General features: G+C 62.4%; 1 protein-coding gene across 3 annotated transcripts; it reads left to right on the forward strand.

Moving 5' to 3' along the window:
- The first annotated feature begins 1,607 nt into the window (after positions 1-1,607).
- CPZ (carboxypeptidase Z) lies at positions 1,608-22,635 on the forward strand. 3 transcript variants are annotated; one of them, XM_057502005.1, is made up of 11 exons: positions 1,608-1,796; positions 5,846-5,878; positions 7,354-7,728; positions 9,937-10,149; positions 11,950-12,146; positions 12,660-12,821; positions 13,292-13,450; positions 17,084-17,219; positions 18,794-18,933; positions 21,404-21,503; positions 22,161-22,635. In XM_057502005.1, exons 1-11 carry the CDS (start codon positions 1,709-1,711, stop codon positions 22,526-22,528), a joined length of 1,971 nt encoding a protein of 656 aa, XP_057357988.1. In that variant the 5' UTR covers positions 1,608-1,708; the 3' UTR covers positions 22,529-22,635. The 3 variants fall into 3 exon arrangements, with proteins under 3 accessions (XP_057357988.1, XP_057357989.1, XP_036777191.2); XM_057502006.1 differs by lacking the exon at positions 9,937-10,149; XM_036921296.2 differs by lacking the exon at positions 5,846-5,878 and having other exon boundaries at positions 1,609-1,796.
- The last annotated feature ends 577 nt before the right edge of the window (positions 22,636-23,212 follow it).

The raw sequence follows: 23,212 nt of genomic DNA on the forward strand, positions 1-23,212 counted from the left end.
TTTAAAAATAGCAATAACTAACACTGACCCTTTTCATCAAATCTAAAATGCTGCCAATTTAAAGCTTTACCATTTTTTCGTCTACCACTCAGAAAGAAAAAAACCTCCAGATGGGGGCTGTCATGGTCGATGCCTGCATGAAGCTGGCCACCTAAGGGCAGGGCTCACTCGGCCTGTCTGCAGGACGGGACCACAAGGAGACTCATGTGCCCCCTTGGCACCAGGGAGGAAGGGCACACATCTCCCTGAGAACGTGCCCCACCAGCTGGCCCTAGGCAAGCGTGGGGTCTGCATTCGTCCTCCTGTCATGGGGCACAGACCTCAGACTGGGAGTCAAAGGAAAGTGCCCAGGAGACTGGCAGGAAGGAAAAGGCGTCTGGTAGGACATGATTGCCAGCACAGTGGAAAGAGGGCAGCGTTGGGCATCAGGTGCCCTGGACTCCTGAGGCGTTGAAATGGGCAAGTAGAGCCATAGCGTGCAGTAAGTGGCTCCTTCTCTGAGAGGGGGGAGTGCTGGGGGAGGTGGGAGCCCTTCCAACAATTACTCCACAGCAGGTTCTGTCCTCTTACCCAGCCCCTGGACCAAGGGACTGTCCAGAGCCTTAGGGCACAGAGGCCTTGGCTCCAGGGTCTTCCCTTCCTTCCCCCAGGACAGCTGGTAAAGAATGTGCATGGCTTCTAGAGATCACCTGGGGCCGCGGACCTGGCCCAGGTGACACTGCTGGGCTGCGGACACCTTGTCTGGCTGACGTTGTCCCCAGGGCCCAGGCACAAGACACCGATGTACTCTCGGGCTGGATTGCAGCGGTGGGGCTGTGAGAGTGGCTGGCAGGCAGGTGTGTGCACATCTGGATGGCAAAGCCAGCACTGGTCAGTCCCAAGGGGGGGGCGTCCAGAGCACGGGCTGGACCCCAAAGCAGGCCTGACTTGGGGACAGAGGGGCTCTAGGCAGAGAGCAAGCTGGGGCCTCCAGGTCCACCTTTCCTCCCAGGCCCCCGAGGACTCCTGGCGAGGTGGCTGCTGGGATGCTGGGCACCAGGGCAGCAGAATGTCTGCTCTGGGCTCTCTGGACCCCTGCACATTGCCTTTGCCCCCTCACCTGGCGGGGCTGGAGGGAAGATGCCCTGTGAGTCTTTATGCCATCCCTGGGTCATCTGTGGTCCTTTAATGTGCTGAGTTGGTGGCCTACCACATTTCACTGAGGACCCCTGTGCCAGGTCCCCAGTGAGGCCCTGCTGGGCACAAACTAGAGGGTCTTTTCCTGAGGGTGCAGACGGGGACAGGCTGAGGGGCAGGCCCTACCTAGACCTCCCCCACAGGTTCCCCCGGGGCACCCACACCCGGACTCGGTGGGGAGGTGGGGACACTGCCTCACAGCGGGCTGGGGTGATGCTGGCTCACAGCCTGGCCCCAGCCCCGCCTGCCCAGGGACTGGCCTTCTAGACCGATGAGTGGGGATGTGCAGGCCGCTCCCAGACCCTCAGGTGGGGGGCGGGATGAGTCCCAGGGGGCGTGGACCCCGGGGGCGGGGTGTCGGGGGAAGTGGGCTGGTCCCTCCCTGGCCCCGGGCCTCCCCTTCACGCAGTTTCTGGCGGCGGGCGCTGTAACCCGACTCCGCCTGGGCTGGTGGGGGGCGGGAGCCCGCGCGCCGCCGGGCCGCCCGAGTGCCACATCACTGCGCCGCCCGCCGGCCTGCCCGCAGCCCACCATGCCGTCCTCGCTGCCGCTGCTGCTCCTCACCCTGCTGGCCGCCGTCACCGCCCGGCCCGGGTGCGAGCCCGCCCGGGACCCCTCCGGTAAGGCCACGCCACCTGTACGGGATGGGAGCTTTCCCCGTCTCCCCAAGTAGGTGCCCTGTGATCTTGGACCTCGCGGTCTGCCCAGGAGGGGCCCTGGGTCTCTTGGCGCAGGAGGCCAGGACCCCAGCAGGCACGGTGGGCAGCTGGGGCAGCGGAGGGACCCTTCCTGGGTCAGGATACAGCAGGCAGAAGGTCCCAGGGAGCAGGTGACAGGACTTCGCAGGAGAGGCCATCCAAGGTCCCTGGTCCTTCCAGGAAGGGGCGGCCTCTGGGCCTTGGCAAACTCTTGACCCCTCCCTCCCACCTCTGGCAGTGATGCAGGCTTCTCCCCAAGTGGGCACAGAGAGCCTGGGAACGGGTACGGTCCCCTGGGAGGCGACAGGGGCCCTTGGGGGCCGGTGGGTGCTCCTGAGGTCTCTGAGGCGGGGAAGGAGAGGAAGTAGGGATCCTGGTGTGTGTGTGGGGGTGCACCTGAGCTTGTGATCTCACCTGAGTGGGGTGCAGGGAGGGGGCAGAGGCCCCCGAGTCCTGAGTTCCATCCTGGCCTCATCTGCCCTCCTGAGTGGGCCTCTGTGGCCCTTCATATTCAAAGGTGGGGGTGCATCAGACCCACTGTCCTCAGGGCCCTTATCAACAGCAGACATCTGTGCGCCTGGAGGGTGGGACTTAGGGGCCCTGGCATGGCAGATCTGGGGTGTAAGTGCAGGGGGTCGTGGTACCTGAGAACCTGCTGACTCCAGCCAAGAGGATGTGCCAGGAGTAGAACGCTGATGCCAGTCTGTCCCTTCTCTTCTCTCTCAGCCTGTATTTCCCCCCACCTCTGGCCCTCCCTGTCTCCTTTCCTTCCCCACTCTGCAGAAAAGCCCAGGCTAGGCAAGGCGTGTGTGTGTGTGTGTGTGTGTGTGTGTGCTTGCGTGTGTGCACATGTGCAGGTGCACAGGTGAGCATGCTGGACGTAGATGGAATTTGAGGTGTCAGTGGCCCTGAGACCCCAGGAAATGTCCAGAATCATAGGCTTGCCAGGGGCCGCGGTCCCCTCCTCCGAGCTCTCCCTGACTTGACTTCTCCCCAAGAAGAGCAGCCGCCTCCTCTGGGGGCCAGCAGCGCAGGCCGCTCCCTCCTGTCCAGGAGGGATGGGTAGGGAACATCTCTGGCCACAGCCCTAGTGGCATCGGAGGCTCGCAGGAATCAATCCTCCGCCAGTCCGACCTTCCCTCCTCACAGGACGTGGGGCAGCCGTGCGCCCTTTCCAGGCTTCAGATGGGATGGGGTGCAGCCGGGCGACTGGGTCCAGGCTGCTCTATCCAGGGACCAGACCCATGCCCCCATCTCCCTTGTCCCGGGGCCTCAGAGCAAGCCCGGACCCTCCCCTCTGCGTGCCCCTTGCCTTCCCCCAGGTCCTCACGGGGAGCCTGGGATCTGAGGGTCTGAGTCCTCTCTGCTGGGTGGCTTTGAGCAGAGGGCCTGATCTCCGCCTTCATTCGGGTTTCTCTTCTGTTGGAGGGTCCTTGGCTGCTGTCCTGGTCCTCGCAGAGGGGGAGGGAGACCCAGCCGCCGGCCGGCCCCATCCCTCGGCTGCAGATGCGCTGACACCTTGTGGTGGAGAGGTGTAAGGGTCACGTGTGGGTCAGCATTGCCAAGGGAACATGCCAGCCACCTGCATAATTTTACACTTTCTAGTAGTCACAGTAAAGAGGTAATAAGAAACAGATGAAATTAACAACAAAAGCCACTATTTTGCTTCAGTATTTCATTCATGAATATAACAATTATGAATGAAATATTTTATGCTATCTTTTGGTGCTGAGACTGACATTTGGTGAGTATTTTGCACTGTGGTACATGTCAGTTTGGTCTTTGCATCCAGTATCACATAATGGCTTGTGGCTCCATGCTGGATGGGGCGGCCAGGACAGCCAGTTCCTCCCCTGACCCCACCCAGCTCCCGAGCTCCCGAAGGCCCTCCCTGGTCTTAACTTTGGTTATGGGTTGAATCGTGTTCCCCAGAAGATATGTTGCAGTCCTAACCTCTGGTACCACGACAGTGACTTTATGGGGAAACAGGGTCTTGCAGATGGAGTCAGATTAAATGAAGTCATCCTGGCTCAGGGTGGGCCCTAAATCCAATGTCTGGTGTCCCTAGAAGAAGAGGGAGAGTTGGACACAGACCCCCTCCCGCAGGAGGGCCATGTGATGACAGAGCTGAGACTGGGGTCATGCAGCCACAAGCCAAGGACTACGGGGAGCCTCCCTGAGGCCCCACAGGGGGGCCTGGCCTGCCAGCACCTTGACTTCTGGCTGCTGGCCTCCAGGGCTGTGAGAGCATCGAAGGCTATTGTGCCACTGTGCGGTCTGTGGCTGCAGTGGCCCCAGGGAATGAAGCCACCCATCACTCTCTCCCTGATGTGGCATTACTTCATCCTGCAGCAACAGCGGGTGCTGCTATTATCGCCCCCATTTTACAGTGAGGAGACTGAGCCACAACAGGGCTTCAGTTTTCTCCTCTGTAAATTAGGAAGACTGGGAGCTACGTGAGGCCAGGAGGGGAAACAGAGGCAGAAAAGAGTGACTCCGGGGGGTCCCTCCTGCGACAGGTGGAGTTTGGGGCAAGTGCTGCCTGTGTCCGGTGCAGGGCATTTTCCCTGCACTCCACGACCGCCGGGCTCATACATGCTCACATCTTCCCCTTCCTCCATGGCCCTGGGGCTCACCCACACTCACCAGGTTACCTGGGCAAGGAGGGAGCCGTGTGTCCCAGGGCAGCAGGCGTGTTCCTGCAGGTCATCTGCACACACCCAGCTGCACACCATGCAAGAGTTTGTGTGCATCCCTTTCTGGAAATCAGAGTTATCGTAGGAGTACCTGGTGGTGACATGGGCCCCAGGAGCTTTGGGAGCTGGTCCACACAGGGGTCAGACTGTGGTTGCCCAGTCCACAGAGGGCAAACCGAGCACGGGTTCCTGAAGTGGGAGCTGCCTGGCCAGCCCGGCAGGCCCAGAGCCCGCCCTCCTGCGTCCCCAGCACTGGGGGGCTCACGTTTGCGCAGGTAGATTCCTGCAGTCCTGTGTCGCACCGTTAACCCTGGGAGCAGCTCCCACCCAGGCTCACGGTTCAGGCCCCGGTTTCGGAGGAGGTCCAGGATTAGAACAGGGCCTCTTCCCTCTGGTTCTCGCGCTCCTGTCTGCCCTTGGCCTTCGCCCCACACCTACTTTCCCCTTCTTGTTTACCCTCCATTCTGCCACCCAGCCTGCCTCCCCCAGGGACTCCGCACAGCCAGGCCAAGGTCAGCTGGGCTTTAAATCCGGTCTGTGACTCTGAGCGGCGCTTCCTTCTCGGCGCTCCCCGAGCTCGCATTACCTGCTTCTCATAGGGGACTTGACAGGTGGCATTGAGCTGGGTTTTAGTGGCTTTCCCTGGGGTCTCACTGTTGCGTCTACATGTCTGGACCTCGAGGAAGGCCTGGCCAGCCCAGCAGGGCCAGAGTTCTGTGTGTTTGTTCTCTTCTCTGGGAAGAGGGTCCCCAACTCAGGAAACAGTGGAACACCACCGCTGCAGAGAGTTCTGGAGGGCAGGGAGCTGGGGCCCCCGATACAGGCTCCAAGGAAAGCTTGCTACATATTTGGGAAGTCTGCAAGAATTAGTTGTTCAGCTGCTGGAAGCTCGATACTGGCCCCTGGAAGTATGTACACCGCAGAGATGGTGAACACTCTAGCTAACGGCTCTCCATCCTGGTGAGCGCCTGGCTGCTGTCGGCCCCAGGCCTTGGGACCAGCTGCAGGACCCGCGGCTCTGTGGCTGCCTTGCCTGAGAGTGGGGTGACTTCTCTGGGCCTCGGCCTCCTTGCCTGGTGAGGGGTTACCAGAGGGCAGAGGCTTGCTGTGGAGCTTGAGGTCAGGCTGAGGAGGGTCAGCCCAGGGCTGGGCGTGCCCGGGCACTCAGGGGGTGACGGCTGCCGTCCCAAGAGCAGCCACCTTTAGCGCATTCCCGAGGAGGCTCCCGAGGGACCCGGCCTGCGCCCCTGACAGCGCCTCCCTTTCTCCTTCCAGGCAGCTGCCGCCGGCCGCCATCTGCAGACAGCGGTACGGTACTGGGCGTCCTCAGTTCTGTGCTGTGGGAGAGATGCTGGGCCTTCACACTATCAGCAGTTTGGAGAGCCGAGCCCAGGGTCCCCAAGTGGGTGACAATGTGGCCCGTTAATCAAACCCACACCCCTTCTTAAACAGAAATTAAGCAAAACAAAAAAGTAAGGCCCCCCCTCCGTGCTGCATGGCCTCGACACCGCCTCTGCCCACTGGGGTCCTGCCGACGGGGTCCCTGCATTCCCCCCTCCACCTCCCTGACCCCTGGTTGACAGGAAGGCTCCCGATGGGCTGGGGAGTGACTGGGTGCACCCACCACATCTGCCCTTGACCCTGGTGCTCCCTGGCTCTGGGCTGCGAGGCCTGCGCCTGCCCCCTCCCCTCTCAGGGCCCTGCTGCTCCTTGTAAAGAGGAAGGGAACATGGATCTCCCGGGATGGCCCTGAAGAGAACGGGGAGCTGATGCACCCAAGGGACCCAGTAGACATTTCTTCTCAAGTCTCTTCCCACCAGATTTGGCATCTGGTGTATTCTAAGTAACAGACTAGATTCTTTTATAAAGCAGGAAACTGTTCCCAATACAAAAGCCTATGAATAACGTATATAAAATGTTTTGAGTGGAGAAATGCTGAACAGAAAGTACCCCATCCATTCTAAACTTTGACTGGAAAAGTGGCAAAATCTTATAACTGTACCATTAGATGGACAGTGTGGCTGGGGACAGAGGGAGGCAGCATGGGGGGCATCAGCACGGGGCAGTGGCTACGGGCACACGTCTCCCTACCAGAGGGGGCTGGGGCTGGCTGTGGCAGTCTCAGAGGGCCTCAGAGCATGGCACAGCACAGGCTGGCCACCCTGGGCTGGAAAAATAGCAATAATGACCAGACATGAAAATGCCTAGTGGTGGTGAAGACCTTGTACTTACAGCATCCTTGCAAGCTGCAGAGCTGGGTCAGGCCGAGCTCAGCCATGGCTGTCTTCACCCACCCATCTCCCCGAGGCCCTGAGCCCAAGCTGACCACCTAGGGATCAGCTGCTTTCCCAGAGGCACCGGGTAGTTAGGCTGACTGCATCTTTGGGGATGCATTTGCTCAGGGGTTGTGGTTTGGGATGGTTTACACCTGCTTCTGCCAAACCCAGGGTCTGTTGGCCTCTTTCATGCACCCTAGTGTGGCGAGCCCTTGGCAGGGCTGGCTTTCCTGCATTCATTTGCAGATGTGTGAGCTGAGGCCCAGCTGCCTGCCCTGCGCACTTGCTAGTAAGCAATCTAGCGCGGTCAGTGTTAGGGGCCTTCCCTGCTCCTCCTACAGACTTGGCCCTCCTCCCACGTAGCCCCTGCCCCATCCTCTCCCCTGCCAGCCCGTGAGCACCCTGCCCCCGGGTGGGTCTGTGTGGCAGGGCCAGCCCTTAGTGTCCGAGGATGACTGTAGGCATCACGGTGGGAGGGCGTGACCCAGTGACCCTGCCTGCCCCCAGCCACATGCGTGGACCTGCGGCTCAGGACGTGCGGTGACACCTCCTACAACCAGACGGCCTTTCCTACGCTGCTGGAACACCGGTCTCGGGAAGCGGTGGAGTCCAGCTCCGAGTACATCCTGCTGAGCGTCCTGCACCACCTCCTGGAGGGCCAGTGCAACCCCGACCTGCGGCTGCTGGGCTGTGCCGTGCTGGCCCCCCGGTGCGAGGGTGGCCGTGTGCGCAGGCCTTGCCGGCACGTCTGCGAGGGCCTGCGGGAGGCCTGTCAGCCCGCCTTCGACGCCATCGACATGGCCTGGCCCTACTTCCTTGACTGCAGCCTCTACTTTGCACGCGAGGAGGAAGGATGCTATGACCCCCTGGAGGTGCTGCGGGGTAAGCGGAGGCCAGAGTGCGGGGGCTCGGGGCATCCAGTGGTGTCCAGGTGTCAGAGTGGGGGGCGTGCCTCAGCCAGGTTCGCCCTGAATGCAGGTCCCAGGCTGGGAATGCATCTGGCCGGCCAGGGGTCTCCTTGGCTGAGACCCCCTCCAGAAAACTGTGGTCCACTGGCTGTGTCCCGGTCTGGTGTGGGCAGGACAGTGCATGGTGTCTGCCAGGCCGCGAATGCCTGTGGCCGGGCCTGGAAGATTGCATGTAGGGTACTGGCTGGAGCTAGACTCCTCCCGTGGGGTCCTTGCTGTCCTGTGAGCTCCAGAAAACAGCAGGAGCAGCTGCAGAGGGTCGGCTTCAGTTCCTCACGCGGAAAAACCAGGGGAGGTAGAAGGGGCAGCCCTGGGTGGTGGTGAGCCTCTTGTCTCGGGAGGTGTGCAAGGAGGTCTTGCAGATGGCCCCACCTGCCCCCAGCCACATGCGTGGACCTGCGGCTCAGGGACCTGCGGTGCTGCCTTCAGGGGCTGGACCAGAGCACCCACCTCCAGGGCCCACCGCGCCAGTTCCTCCAGCAGCCCTGGCTGAGAGAACTCCCTGTGACGGGAAATGTTCTATTCTGTGCTGTCGCCGACTGCAGCCGCCACTCAGAGGTGGCTGTAAGCACAGGGACGGTGGCTAGTGCGCTGGGGATCTCGGTTTTTGCTCTATGTGATCTCGATGAATTTAAGCTTGACTGTGAACAGCCGCGTGGGGTCAGTGTGTGCTGTCCTGGGCTGCACAGGACGGCGTCTGCTCCTGGCATCTCATGCACTCACGTCATGAGGCACAGCCAGGCTCTGATCTGAGGCCGAGTGCCACACATTGCTGTCCACTCAAACCCCACCCGGTGCTCCAGCCCTCACATTGTAGGTGGCAGCAGGGCCCTGGGCTCCTGCCTGGCTGAGCTGCTGCGAGCGCGTCAGCTGCAGATGAATGGATTAATCTCTCTGTCTGCCAGTCACTGAGCACCTGCTGTGTATGTGGCTGCATGCGGGGGTACCGAGGGTGATGGGGAGCACCCTCAGTCCCCGCTGGTTTCTGGTGAGCCCTGGCTTCGAGGTCTGCTGCTCCCTGGCTGTGTGGGGCTCAGGGCCAGACCCAGAGCTGAGTCTGGGATGCGAGGGTCCATCTACCCCACAGGCCTCCGTGTGGGTCCGCTGGCAGGGCCCTGCCAGCTGATAGGAGCCTCTGCATGTGCGGAGGCGGGACACTCGGTCAGCAGAGGCGCCGGGTGAGGCCGGAGGCAGAGGATGCGAACCAGACGTCCTGCAGGGCTGGCCCGCCTGCCCTGGGAAAGCCCGCGGAGTCGGCTCGGGAGAGGTTATTTTGGGCAGCTCCACCACCAAATCGCCGGTTCCAGCTGCTTCTTCCTCCCTCAAAAACCGTTTTTAGCAGAAACAAGACCACAGGGCAAGTGAGACACTTTAGGGAAAAGCATTAACCATTAACAGGCCTGGATGGCCTGTGGCTCCTGGACCCTGGGTGGGGGCAGGAGGTGGTGCCTGCGCCCTACTGAGGGGGTGGGAAGCTGGCAGCTCGCACTGAAAACCACCTGTTCCTGAGACCCGAAAGTCCAGGAATTCCCTAAGGAGACTGTAAAGCACGGGCACAGCCTCCCCTCCCGCCCTCCTGCCCTGCACCACGCTGCCCGCTGCAGGGGTAATGCAACGACAACGACGTCTGGAGTCACGGCAGGGGGGCAGGCTGGAAGGATGCCCGCTCCTGCTCACGGGAGCACACAAGTCACCAGGCCACAGCCAGAGAGGCTTTCCTGCTGAGTGTCTGTAGGGTGCTTCTCCTTTATAGTCTACTGTTGTGTGTTTGATGGATTTAAAAGTAACCATGTATTACTTTTATTCATAATAACTTTAGGAACTATGGTGCTATACACATCTGTTGGGTGCTATTATTAGCTGTTCATATTAAGTATTATAGAGGGAATTTTAATTAAAAACCTAAGTGCAAATTGTCTGGTGAGCCATCCAAGGAGGATGCATGGGTCCCGGCAGCCAAGTTGCTGCCGTGAGGTGGGGGATGTGAGGGCACTGGGAATGGTCAGTGGCCCAGGAGCTGGAGCCACCCGTGGAAGTGGGCAGCGGGCAGGCCTGAGAGCCGGCAGGGTGCAAGGCGGCTGAGGCTCCCCCCAGTGTGAGCCTGGACACCTTCTCCCCCCAGGGAGCCTGGACACCGAGGAGGTGCTGCCCTCCGGCCTGCCGTCCACGTTCATTCACTTCACCCACCACTCCTATGCCCAGATGGTGCGAGTGCTGAAGCGAACGGCAGCCCGCTGTGCCCACATTGCCAAGACCTACAGCATCGGGCGCAGCTTTAATGGCAAGGAGCTGCTGGTCATTGAGTTCTCGAGCCGCCCTGGCCAGCATGAGCTGAGTAAGCCCCTGCTGCTGTCAGGCGCCCGAGTGGGACCCCAGTGTGGGCTAGCTTCCAGGAACGGGCCTTGGGGTGTGCAAGCTGGGGTCTGGGATCCTAGTCAAAACCCCCGGTGTTTGGGGACAGGGCATGGGTGGGGAATCTGGTGTCCTGCGGTGCACGGCCCCGCTGTGTAGCTGAGACTCACAGGGGAGGCAGGCGGGAGAGGCAGAGTCCTGGGGCTGTCGGGGGGAGTCAAGTGAGGGTTTCCAGTGGCTGCAGGTGGCCGGGCCCTGTGTGCCTCTGTAGGGAGAAGGAAGCTGCTCTGTGCACTGGGTGCTCTTGCCCTGGCACACCTGGGCCCCAGACAGGTACATGGGGCGCCCACCCCAGCCACTTGCTGTTTGCTCCTCAGGCTGGTAAACATGCTGTCACAGACTGATGTGAATAAGCACTTTCTCCATTTTAAAAAACCACGTCCGTTTCAGCATCTCGTAGCAGGCTCAGAGGTCCCGTTTTGACTTGAGGGAGAGCTGCGTGGGAACCTGCAGAGCTGGGTACCGGCAGGGCCTCCCGTAGCTGAGCAAGGGCCCCTCAGGCCAGGGCTGTGGGTGCTGGAAAGAATGATGGAGAAACTGAGTTTCAGGGGCAGGTGGAGGAAGAGCCGGTGGGCCCGGGGGGCCAGGTGCTCTGGGAAGGCGCAGCCCCTGGCCGGTGGGACGTTCCTCTGTGCGGTGAGGGGAGGGTGACCACGAGCCTCTCCGGGGTGCAGAGAGCATCGGCACGGGGCCCTGTTCTGGCCTCTGCCGGGAGTCCCTCCTTGGCCTGTCCCTCGGCGTCTGTGCCCGGGACGTCGTGAGCCAGATGAGACAGGCCTGGAAGCCATCCCCATCAGACCGTCGGCCCTTTAAGTCACGAAGAACACACCTTGTCTTGGCCAAGTGGCTCCTGCTCCTTTGGTGGGCTGGCCACACTCGGCCCAGTTCCCAGCCCAGCGGCTTGGGCAGCTCGCCTCTCATGAGCCCAAAGCCCCAGCTCCCTCCGGGGCCCGCCCGCCTCCTCCCCTCCGCTGTGGCTTGCTTGGGGCTGAAGACAGTACTGTTTCGATTTCTGATTAGCCGGGAGCAGTGACTGTGTGGGTGTGGGGAGTGCCCTGTGAGAGGGCCAGGGGGTGCCTGTGCACAGCCTCAGGCCATTCATACCCTCAGAATGCGGGAGGGGCATGGGCGTCTGCTCCCCAACTGCACACGGCCGGGGAGGAGGTGCCGTTTCCCAGATGAGCAATGTGAGCCTCAGAGACGACAGTAACTAGTCTGAGGTCACACAGCTGGGAAGGCTGCCAGGCTTCCAGTCCCCTCTTCTCTTCCTTCAGTCTGCCAGTCACCTATCCTGCATGCATCCTCTGTGCATCCATCCATCACCCACCCACCGTCCACCTTCCATCCACGTCCATCCATCTGCCACTCCTTCCGTCTGTCATTTGAGCACCAGCTGCCTTCCCATCTAAGTACAATGTGCCCCTTAACTTATAACACAAACATGAATAGTGGCTGTGAATGAAATTCACACAAACCCGTGAAACCATGTATTATTACTAATTAATATTTTTATGCTATATGCTAATAATTATGGCTAAACATAAGAAACAAGCTCAGTAAAACTGACGACCCTGATGAAGCCTCATTAGTCACAGAGATGTTTGGGCCAAAACAAGTGGGACTAGGTCCCCAAACATCCAGCCACCCACGCTGTGTGGGCCCCCAAGTCTCCAGGGGCCGCAGGACCTTGAGACAGGTCCCAGGTTGCTGTGTCTCCCCCCAGTGGAACCCGAGGTGAAGCTCATTGGCAACATCCATGGCAACGAGGTGGCGGGGCGGGAGGTGCTCATCTACCTGGCCCAGTACCTGTGCTCCGAGTACCTGCTGGGCAGCCCCCGCGTCCAGCGTCTGCTCAACACCACCCGCATCCACCTGCTGCCCTCCATGAACCCCGATGGCTACGAGGTGGCAGCCGCTGAGGTGAGCGCCCTGTGCAGGAGCCCATGGGCTGGGCCGTGGCCCCCACATGCCCCCTTCTTCATCCACTAGCAGTTTCTGAGGGGCAGCATGCACCCACCATACGGGGACAAGCATCAGCAGGCATCGTTGGCAAGGTCCCCCCTGGGGTGTGTTAAAGGTGATGCGCTCTGGGGAAGCTTCATGATGAAGGGAGTCGGGAGAGTGCGTGTGCGCCCGCTGGAGGCTGGGAAGCCCTCTGAGCAGGGCAGGGAAGCTGAGCAGGCAGGGCGAGTTCCTGCTGGGGTCCCACAGGCCCAACAGCCAGTGCAAGCCCTGAGGCCAGGGTGGGCGGGAGACGCCGCGATGGTAGGAGAGGTCAAGGGCGGCACAGGGCCGCGCTCCCCAGTCCCTCCCATAAAGCCAGGGAGGCGCCTGGCCTGGCCCCAGCTCTCCGCCCAGCCCTGTGGCCTCCCTCAGGAAGGAGTCAGGGGTGGGGCGTGCTGATCCCTAGTTGGGGGGTGTCCTACATTTCAGGGTGCTGGCTACAATGGGTGGACCAGTGGGAGGCAGAATGCGCAGAACCTGGACCTGAACCGCAACTTCCCTGACCTGACATCCGAATACTACCGTGTGGCCGCATCACGTGGCGTGCGCAGTGACCACATGGCCATCCCACAGCACTACTGGTGGGGTAAGGTAGGAGCCACTGCTCCCGCCCCGCCCCCGAGGCCTGGGGCCAGCCCACAGACTGCATGGGAGGGGCTCTGGTGTCTCGGGCCCCTCCGGTGTGGTCCCGCACAGGGCAGGGGAGCCCGGCGGGTAGCCTCTGCCCTCTGAGCCTGTTTCCTGCCTGGGAAATAGGGACACGTCCTCGCTGGGTTGTTGGGATGCAGGGAACACAAACTGGAAGCACCCAGAGCCTGGCAGGTGCTCAGTGACAGCAGCCCTGGAAGGCTGCCTGGAGGGGGTGATGTCCCCAAGAGATGGGAAAGGCGTTGCAGGCAAGGGGGTGGGGTTGGTGCGAGAGCCGGTGGCCTGAAGGGGCTCCTGAAGGCAGGGCAGTTTGGCCCCGCCAGGCGCAGGGTGGGAGGGGGGGCGTGTGGCCTGGCCAGGTGGCTAGCAGGGCCGTGTCCGCTCCTGAGGGTAGCCTCCTGCATCCCGGGCAGGTGGCCCCCGAGACGAAGGCGATGATGAAGTGGATGCGGACCACCCCCTTCGTGCTCTCAGCCAGCCTCCACGGCGGCGACCTGGTGGTGTCCTACCCCTTTGACTTCTCCAAGCACCCGCAGGAGGAGAAGATGTTCTCTCCCACACCTGACGAGAAGGTGAGAGGGCAGACCTGCCAGGGGCAGGAGGGCGGTGTGGTGCCTGGCGCTGCTTCTGTTCTGAGCTCAGGGAAGCCCTTGGAGCCGCGGACCCCCAGGAGCCTCCCAGGCCCAGCTCCAAAGCCCCCTCCCCCAGGAGGCCTTGCAGCAGCTCCACGCAGCCTGTCGCTGCTCTGGTGCGCCCACTTCCACCAGGTTCCTGCCTGGCAGCTCCCGGGCTGGGGGCTGGGGGCTGGGGCCCAGGGTCTCTGGGCCTGGCAGGTCGCCTGGTGTTTTATGTTGAATGGGAAGGCGGTTCTGGGTGAGACCGGCAGAGGGCAGTGCTGCCCCGCACATGGGCCCGCTCGTCTCGCTGCCTCCCTCCTTCCCGTGGGCCCTCGGATAGTGGAGCGTGGGGCTCTGTGGGTGTCGGGGTGCACTGGGTCCAGGCAGGACTTCTGGCCCTGGACTCCTCTTGGGCCCTGGGGAGGCCCTGCCCCTCTCCAGGCCTCAGTCTCCCTCTGCATCAGGCCAGCAGGGGACGAGACCGGCGATGATGGTGGACCCCCTCTCCAGCCCCACTCCTTCCCCAAGCTCGTGCGTGGCCCCCAGCCCCCCAGCCCTGACGGGGACCCTCCCTGTGCCTGCTCCTGGAGCTCATGCAGGCAGGTCTGGGAGGGGTGTGGGAGCTGATCCCTCCCTGTTTTAGGGATGCAAAGGCCGAGTGCACTGGAGTAACTGCCCACACTGGCCTGTGCCCCTCCACCCTGCAGCTGTGGCCTGCCCCCACTTCCCTTGCCCTCTCGGGATGAGAGCTAGAGCTCTGCCTTGGCTGGCCTGGGGGGCTGGGGATGGTCTGAGCTCTCTGAGCCCTTCAGCAGGCCTCCTGGAGGGCCTGTTGGAGTGGAGGGCCACCCTGTCCTCTGCCGCCTTCCCGAACTTTCCACCTGGTGTTTAAAGGCAGCAGCTCCTGGGTCCTGGGCAGACAGCTCCTCCTGGCCACTCAGAGGTCAGCTCTGCCTAACCCAGCCCCCTGCCAGTGCACAGCGGGTCCGGGCCACCAAGACCAGCAGGACTGGGTCCTGCCCTGCTAATCTAGGGTGGGAGATGGAGCCAGGAATGGGCAAGGACTGGAGGGTGTGGCCAGGGCCAGAACAAAGGGAGGCCCAGGAGGCCAGGCATGCAGCGGGCATGTGTGTTTGGGTGCACTTGTGTGTATGCATGTGTGTGTGTGGGCACTGAGCGCCAACCCGGCCTGGGCCTTAAGGAAGGCTTCCCTGTGGTGGTGGCTGTCCCGGCGAGCTTGAAGGAAGGGGTGATTTCCTGCAGGCACCCAGAAGGAGCCAGGGCCGGGAATGACGGACTACAGTGGGAGTAGGGGGGCGGGGGGAAACCAGGCCTGGTGCCCTGCCCGGCGCCTGAGAGCAGCCCTTGTGCCCACGGGGCCATTCCTCCCTGCCTGCCTTTCGCCTGTGCTGGCTCGCTCACTCATTGACTCCTGCAGCCAGCCCACGCCCAGGGCCAGCCGGGGTGCCCGTCCTGTGCTCCGGGCACAGTAAACGCCCCCAGGGGTGGCTGGGTGGTGGTCACTGTGGGCTGGGCCTTGGTCCAACCCTGCTGCCAGAGTGCAGGGCCAGAACCTGGGCCAGGCCTTCAGCAGGAGCCCCTCAGCGCCAGGCTCAGCGACTCTGAACCTCCGAGGCAGTCGCTTGAAGGTGTCCCTTGGGGGCTGCTCACCTCAACGAGTCCCATCAGGGCCAGAACAACGAGCCTTCCCCACCAGCGATCAATCTTCGATCGATGCTCCTCAGGCCCGTAGCCAGCGGTGGTCTCTGTGGAAACCAGGGTCCCAGGAGAGACGGTGGGGGTGGGAAAGCGTGCGGAGGGCCTGGCCAGGGTGTCCCAAGCACCCTGCAGACTTCCACGGTTCCCTGTGGGTGAGGGCCAGCGCCTCAGGGCAGCATTTGAGGCCCCCAGGTAGGCCACGGCCTCCCGCTCCAGCCCCTCTGTCCCCCTGCCCCTGCCCCTGCTGCTGGAATCCTAACCCTGAGCTCTGCTCAAGCTTTGCCCGCTTGGTTTACCCTCCCTGGCCCAACCCATGCCCCAGAGGGAGGGGGCTACGCTTTTACACAGGGTCCCAGGCATGCTAGCTGGGTGCGAGGCCCTTTCCCAGGGGCCTGGTGGCCCCACGTGAATCCCTTTCTGCCCCCCTCCTGACAGCCTGTGGCACCCCAGCTCGTTTCACTGCATCTGCATCCCTGTGTTCCCTGGCGGCCCCACGTGAATCCCTTTCTGCCCCCCTCCTGACAGCCTGTGGCACCCCAGCTCGTTTCACTGCATCTGCATCCCTGTGTTTCCCTCGCTGCGCATGTCCGGCCTCTGGGCTGGGAGCCCCTCCGGTGTCCCCGACCCTCACCCGCTGCCCCAGGCTGGGCTGTTCCCAGCAGACCTGTGCTGGCACTCCCTGGGGCTCTGGGGACCGATGGGGACTCCCCTGCTCTCCTGGGGCAGCGGGGCGGCAGCGGGACTGACTGCCAGACAGGAGAGGGGCCCTGGGGTGGGATGGAGAGGGAGAGGCTGGTAGGGTGGGCAGGTGCTGGGCACAGACCTGGGGCAGTCTGGGCCCACCTTCCCCCACCAGCCCATGCCCCACTTTGCACGGCCAGAGAGGTGGGACCCGCGGCAGAGTTCCAGAAACCGCCCGATCAGCGCCTGCAGGAGGCCGCCTGGGCCCCCAGACCCGTGGCTGAGGAGGGTGGCTGCCGAGTGCGGCCTGCGGGCAGCAGGGGCTGCCGCCCGATGGCTGCCCGATCTGCCCACGACGGCGATGAGGCCTGTATTTAGGGTCTGCTTTGTGTCTGTAGGACCGAGGTGAACAGCACAGTCCTACCCCAGAGAAACCGGACCCCTCCTTCCCCAAACTGCAGGTCCTGGGTCTGAGCTACCATGACCCTTCTGGGGGAGACCCTCGCTCCGGCCTGGAGCAGCTCCTCATTACTGACCTACCCTGCGCACCCCCCACTTTCTTACAGAGGAGCCCCTCCCTAGGACAGGCTTCTCTCAGGGCCGTGGGCGCCACTCATCCATCTGACCCCACTTGGGAGCCTCCACCCCGGGTCATGTTCTGAATCTTGCCCTGGGGCCTGCAGATGGCTGAGACCTGCCTGAGGGGAGTCCCCCACCCCTGCCTGGGGTGGGGGTGTGGTGGGGAGAGTGCTGGCCTGGGGATGCCTGCCATACCTAGGAATCCCAGATGCCCCTAGCCATGCCCTGCCTCCAAGATGCCCACCCAGGGGATGGCAGGTCCCCTGGGCTGTGTCCTGTGTCCCCCTGCCAGCCATGAGAGACACAGCCACCCAGTGTGGCTCCTCTTGGGAGAAACCCACACGCCCTAGTCAGGTGCAGTGCAGGAGCCCACTGTGCACCCAGGTACCTACCGCAGGCACCCTCAGCTCTGATCAGCCCACCTCCGGGCCTTTGCATGTACTGTACCCGCTGAGCAGACAACTGCCTGTCCTCCCTGTGCTGCAGGTGTTTGCTTCGAGGTCCTGCACGCAGGAGGCCCCTCACCCCATTGCCCAGCTCTGGGGCATCCCACAGAGTGCCCCACCCTGGGTCTTGGCCTCGCAGGAACCCTCTTGGTCTCCTTTCCAGATGTTCAAGCTCCTGGCCAGAGCCTATGCCGACGTCCACCCCATGATGATGGACAGGTCGGAGAACAGGTGTGGGGGCAACTTCCTGAAGCGGGGCAGCGTCATCAATGGGGCAGACTGGTACAGCTTCACAGGAGGTGTGGCCCCGGGGCGGGGCCAAGGGGTGGGAGCAGGGGGTGGGGAGGGGAAGGGGAGTGACCACTGTGGAGGGACCACCGGTCCCTTCCCCTTGCCATTTCTGTAGTTTGTTTCATGAGAGCTCGTAGTTCATAGTTTCACCTGTAACCACTTCTTTTTTGCGTTTTGGGCTTAAGTAGGGCTGTCCCATGAAATACAGGACCCTCAGCTAAACCTGAATGTCAGAGAAATACGCGAGGATGCTTTAGGACTGTGTGTTCATGTCCCAAATCCTGCCGGGGATGCACTTATACTGACCTCATGGCTGTCTCTCCGACGCCCCATGGAGCAGGGCGGTGTGCACGTGATGCTGGGTGCCATGAGGGCATCTGCTATGCTGGGCTGGCCACACTCCTCTACGCTCTGCCTGCCCACCTCCGCCTGGCACGGGGCTTGTTATTTTACGTCGTTTGGCAGATGAGGAAGTTGGGCTCAGACAGGAGAAGACCTGTTGCAGGTCCAGCTGCAGGCGGCGGAGCTGGGGTGCATGGCTCCCGCCTCTCTGATGTGTGGGCAGAGAGCACGGCCCCTTTGGCTTCTGCTCAGAAGCCGGGTCACTCTTCTGCCCAGCAAACTTTCCCCTGCTGCCCCATGACCAGCATGTGCGGCTCTTTCCAGGGAAGACAGGGCAGCTTTGCCTCTGAGAACCCAGGCATACGGGCTGCCTGACTCCCAGGGCAAGGGCTCTGGGTCTCAGTCATGACCCTGTTACCAGGGTCTGCAGAGGACCTGCAGGAGCTGAGCCTGGGGGTGGCCTGCCGGGAGCCCTTTCCACCACAACACAGACCTAGGGACTGCCTGGGGCCAGTGGCCAGGGAGGGGGGCCAGACAGATGGGGGTGTGGCTGCTCTGCAAACCACGGATGTTAAGTCAACAGCAGGGGCTGCTGGGCACCAGGCCCAGAGACCCCTGGCTTCTGAAGGGTGGGGGTCCCCAGCTGCTCCCCACACAGGGCTGCCCTGTCCCTGCTGTAGGCCTGCCCTGCAGGATGGCCGCGGCTTCTGCTGGACAAGAAACTTCAAAAGCAGAGGGGCGGGGTTGGTCAGCCCAGGGGCCCTGCAGCCTCTCTGTGCTTTACCTGGCTGGCTGTCCAGCCTTGCTAGGCCCGCGTTCTCCCTGGGTCTGGAGGGGACAGGACTCCCCACCAGGCCGTTCTGGGGACTGTCTAGGCAAATGGACATTATTATCCCTGGGGTCCAGGCCCGAAGGGCCAGCAGCACGGACACCAGGCGCATGTGTGGCCCCACATGCTGCTGGCTTCTCTCCTGGAAATCGCTCATACCCTACCTGCTGGGCGCAGTGTGGGGTGGTAGGGAAGCCCAGAGACACCGGTGCCCAACTGCATGGGTTCAGACGGGTTCAAAGTGCAGTTCGGCGCCTCCCCTGTGGGTCCTTGGGTAGGAGCCATAACCACTGTGCCTCCATCCGTCGTCTGTAAAGTGGGATGACAATGGCCCTCGCAGCCTCCCGCGCTCGGCACCTGCAGGTGGGGGTGTTGGGGGCCGGCGGGCACTCAGGCCTTCCCGTCCCACAGGCATGTCCGACTTCAACTACCTGCACAGCAACTGCTTTGAGATCACGGTGGAGCTGGGCTGCGTTAAGTTCCCCCCCGAGGAGGCCCTCTACACCATCTGGCAGCACAACAAGGAGCCGCTTCTCAGCTTTGTGGAGATGGTGAGTGCTGGGCGGCCTCAGCCTGGTGCTGGGGGTGACCGACGGGGGCCCCGAGGCAGCAACCTCACCCTCACTGGGCCGCTTCGTGTGGGTACTGAGCGCCTGGCCCGGTCTTCCAGCCACTTGGCGACTGTGGGCCCAGGGACCGGGCGTCCCCGCCTCTCCCCGCCCCCCTCAAGCCAGCGTCCTGTGCCTGGCTCATCCCCGGGAACTCCTGGGGCTCTGAAGGAGGACGCTGCCCTTGAGAGGACTGTGGGATGTCGTAGGGGAGAGCGGAAGCCTCTGCTGTCTTTCCCCTGAGTGTTTCCAAGAACCACAGGGTTCGCATCTTGGTAGAGCACCCTCATGGGACGCGGGCCCGAGGAGAGAAGCGGCCCTGCCCAGAGGCGGCGCTGAGAGGGCTGCGAGCACAGCACCCCCCACGGCACTGCATCCTGACACCGGTCCAGGGCGGCGGACGGGGCAGCCCCATGCTACAGGCAGAGGGGTGGGGTGCTGGGGAAGGGTGGCCCCGGTCCGGGGTGGCCGAGCCATGCATGGGCCCCTGCTCCCAGCTTTCAGTGGCTGTGAGCCAGTCAGAAAGGGAGTCAGGGTCAGAAAGGGACGGGGTCTGTCCAGCGTCACCCAGTGACTGTGCAGAGCCGGAACCCAAACCTGCCTGCCTCAAACCTCATGTCCCCTCCATTCCTGAAAGATCGGGAGCCTTTCTCCAGGTAAGACAAGCACAGGCTCCCGAGTCAGCGGCGGCAGCAATAGGAAGAAGGCCGAGCCCCAGATAAGAACTGGGCATCATTAGCGTTGTTTGAGTGTCATTTTTATGCCTGGGCCAGCGACCTCTCACTGCATGGGGCAGGTCAGCATTCAGTGACGGCTCTGGGCCAGACCCCGCGCTCATTCCATTTTACGGCTGTCTGGTGAAAATGGGCTTTAAGGAGCCCTAAGTGGGGCTGGGATTGCTCTGTGGATATTGTATGTGAAGTCCGGGGATATAAAGACTTAACAGCGCGGTACTGCGGAAGGCGGGGCACGGGCTGGGCATGGCCGGCCCCCGAGGGTGCCCCCCGAGAAAAGCTGTGCTGGGGCTTCTGATGAGGATGGAGTCTGTCGTGGTCCACCGAGGCCTTTCGCACAGTGATCCTGGCCAGGCCTCGGGCGGGTGTCTACAGGGGAGGGGTGTGCATGTCTCCCTCCCTGTGGAGAGGTCCACGTCCCTGGTTCTGCATGAAGATGACGCCTCAGCCTGAGAACAGGGCCAGCGCGGAGCCTAGCCGGTGCCATCTGACGTTAAACGAGGCCTACTGGGTGTCTGGCCTGGCTCTTGGGTTGGGGAGAGGGGCAGATGATGGCCTCATAATGAGGTCGGGGCTGGGGGAGTGGAAGACCAGGACTGCGGAAGCCCCCAGGAGGCCCCTGTGTGGCCAGTCATCAAGGAGGGCTTCCTGGAGGAAGAGGAGTATGAGCTGTGTCTTGGAAGGTGAAGGGAATTGGGCAGGCGCGGGAGCCAGCGAGGTGTGCTGAGCAGAGGGAGGGGCAGCATGACGGGCTTGGCAGCCTCCCTGGAGACCAGCCTCACAGCACCACGGCCCGGCCCGCCCGCCCAGCCGTCCTGGCCTCGTGTGATGCGACCTCTGGGCCCCAGGTTGCTTTCGGCCTGACAGAGCAGGGGCAGGTCGGCTTGTTCACTGCCTGTGTTTTTTAGGAGAACTGTGAGCAGCTCAGGCAGTTCTGAGGGTGCTTTCCTTTGGAAAAAACAGCTTCCTAGCCTGCCTGAATGTTGGTTGTGTGTAGGGGCGTCTGCTGGGACACCCAGCTCTCCGTGGGCCAGACCCTAGTAGGGGGCAGGTCCTGCGGCCGGGCTCTGCCTCGGTGCCTCCGCGAGTCGGTTCCCACTCACCAGCACACAAACACCCAAGGCAGGCACCGCCACCCCGTTGCACAGGTGGGCAGACAGTGCTCAGATGCCAGGCGGCCTGCCCAAGGCCAGAGGGCAGGTGGTGTCGTGGCCAGGCTGACACCGGGATCCACCCCTGGGCCTGCGGCCTCCCAGTGCCCCCACGCCGCCTTCAGGACCTCAGCTCAGAGAGAAGCCAGCTGAGCTGACACTGCCTCTGGCCGTGAGGGCAGGAGGCCCCGATGCGTCCGAAGGTGTACCTGAGGGGGTTTTCTGCTCGGGGCTCCCGGCCCAGGAGAGATGTCAGCCGGGCCCTGGAGCAGGATGGCAGCACCATCCACACACCTGGGACGGGGGGCATTGCCAGAGGGGAGACACCAGTCACCCCCACTTCACAGATTAGGAGACTGAGGCTCAGAGAGGGAGACTTAGGATGGCAAGAGGGCTGGTACGGAGCTGGGCTGCGCAGGGCTGGTTTCCCCAGGGACTCCAGCTCCGAGGAGAGATGGGTGAAGCTGGCCGGGCAGGTTGTGGGGCTCTCTGGAGAGCACGCACACTATCCACACGCCTGTCCTGCAGGTGCACCGGGGCATCAAAGGCGTGGTGATGGACAAATTTGGCAAGCCGGTCAAAAACGCCCGGATTGTGGTCAAGGGCATCCGCCACGATGTCACCACAGGTGAGCACCTTCCTGGGCCGTGTCACAGTGGCCAGCTCCTGCAGACACTCATGGCATGCCGGGCACTCCTCTAGGCCCGACCGGCCTGGTTGGGGAGAGTGGGCAGGAACCCCAGGGTCTGCGCCTGCCCCCAGCTGGGTCTCTGCAGCCTTTGGCTGGGGGAGCACATGCTCAGGTCCTGGCCGCAGGGATAGTAGACAGTGTGTGTGCTCCTCACAAAGTAACCCTGCTGGGAAAACACCACCTTCTCAAAGATGACAGGGGGCGGCTCCCTCTAATTGTGAGCCTGTTTGTTCATATCCCAGTTTACAGCCCACTGATAAGCTGGTGTGTCCAGTATGGACTCTGGGTGCCCTTGGGGATTTTAGAGCTTATTTAAAAATTATGGTACATGTGAGGCATCTGGTGGAAACAGGGTCCAGAGTAGGGAGGGGTTTCTAACTGTGTGAGCTGGAGATGGGGATGGGGATGGTCAGTGAAGGGTTTGGAGAGGAGAGGGCACCTAAGTAGGGCTTTGAGGAATGAATAGGAGTTGATAGAAGTAGGAGGTGGGAAGCACATTTCAGGTCCATGCAGAAGCAAGGGTAAATTTGGGGTCTATCTGCCCTCCGGGTTATCTCACGGCAGAGTCTGAGAATTGTGTCTGTTTACCCACAGCCCCAGATGGTGACTACTGGAGGCTGCTGCCCTCAGGGTCCCACATTGTGATTGCTCAGGCCCCTGGCTACTCTAAGGTCATCAAGAAAGTCACCATCCCTGACCGGATGAGAAGGGCTGGCCGAGTGGACTTCATCCTGCAACCTCTGGGCACCGGACCCAAGCAGGTCCTTCCTGGGTCACGGAGAAGTGGGCCTGGACTCCGAGACCCTCTGGGAGATGCTGGCCTGCACGGAGAGCTGGGGGGGCCTGGCCAGGAGCCCCTTGGAGCGAGGAGGCAGCCCTCAGCTGGTGGGAGCAAGCCGTGGTGGTGGTCCTACTTCACGTCGCTGAGCCACCACAAGCCGCGCTGGCTGCTCAGGTACTAGGTGCCACTGTCCTGCCCGGACGTGGAGGCCCAGCCCACCTCTGCCCAGGGGCTCCTGGCTCTTGGTTCCATCTTCCACAGACATCCTATAAAGCCATATCCGTGTTACTGAGGTGTTTTTGTCCACCTTCTGCTGGGATGAGAGGCTCTGTGTGAGAGGCACCTGCTGGGCAGGTAGGGGGTGGGTAGGATCTGGGCCCTGGTGCATGAGGGCAGGCCTGGCTCATCCCCGGCGGTGGCCCGAGGGCAGGGGCTCCTGCAGCCTCACAGGCCACCAGTACCGGGCTGCCATTCAAACAGGACCGTGCACGGTCCTCCCCTGGCCCCCTGGCCTCCAAAGGCTGGGCCTCTGCTTTGCAGGCGTGGAAAGCAGGAGCTCAGTGGGCGGGCGCGACCCGCCTGAGGTCACATGCAGGGAGCAGGGTGCAGGGCCATGCAGGAGCAGGGACCAGGGTCCTGCTGCAGAAGGCTGTGTGTCTGGGAGCCCGTGGAGGTGGGTGGGAAGGAGAAAAGTCAGGGGCCTGGCTGGGAGCGGTGGGGGTGGGCCGCAGCGACCCCCTCGGGCCTCAAGGGCAGGAAATCAGGCAAGGGCCTTGGGCTGTGTGGTTTCACCCAAGGGTCACAGTTGGAGGCTCCTGGGCTTCCCTGGGGCCCCAACTCCAGGAGGAAGGGTCTCCCTCAGCCC

The sequence above is a fragment of the Manis pentadactyla genome, chromosome 5 (assembly GCF_030020395.1).
Source record: "Manis pentadactyla isolate mManPen7 chromosome 5, mManPen7.hap1, whole genome shotgun sequence".
NCBI lineage: Eukaryota > Metazoa > Chordata > Mammalia > Pholidota > Manidae > Manis > Manis pentadactyla.

Excerpts from the sequence above, each read along its gene's own strand:
- CPZ (XM_057502005.1), top strand. The coding sequence starts at position 1,709 with ATGCCGTCCTCGCTGCCGCTGCTGCTCCTCACCCTGCTGGCCGCCGTC. Across the intron at positions 1,797-5,845 it reads GCCCGCCCGGGACCCCTCCG|GCAGCTGCCGCCGGCCGCCA; the intron begins GTAAGGCCACGC and ends TTCTCCTTCCAG. Across the intron at positions 5,879-7,353 it reads GCCGCCATCTGCAGACAGCG|CCACATGCGTGGACCTGCGG; the intron begins GTACGGTACTGG and ends GCCTGCCCCCAG.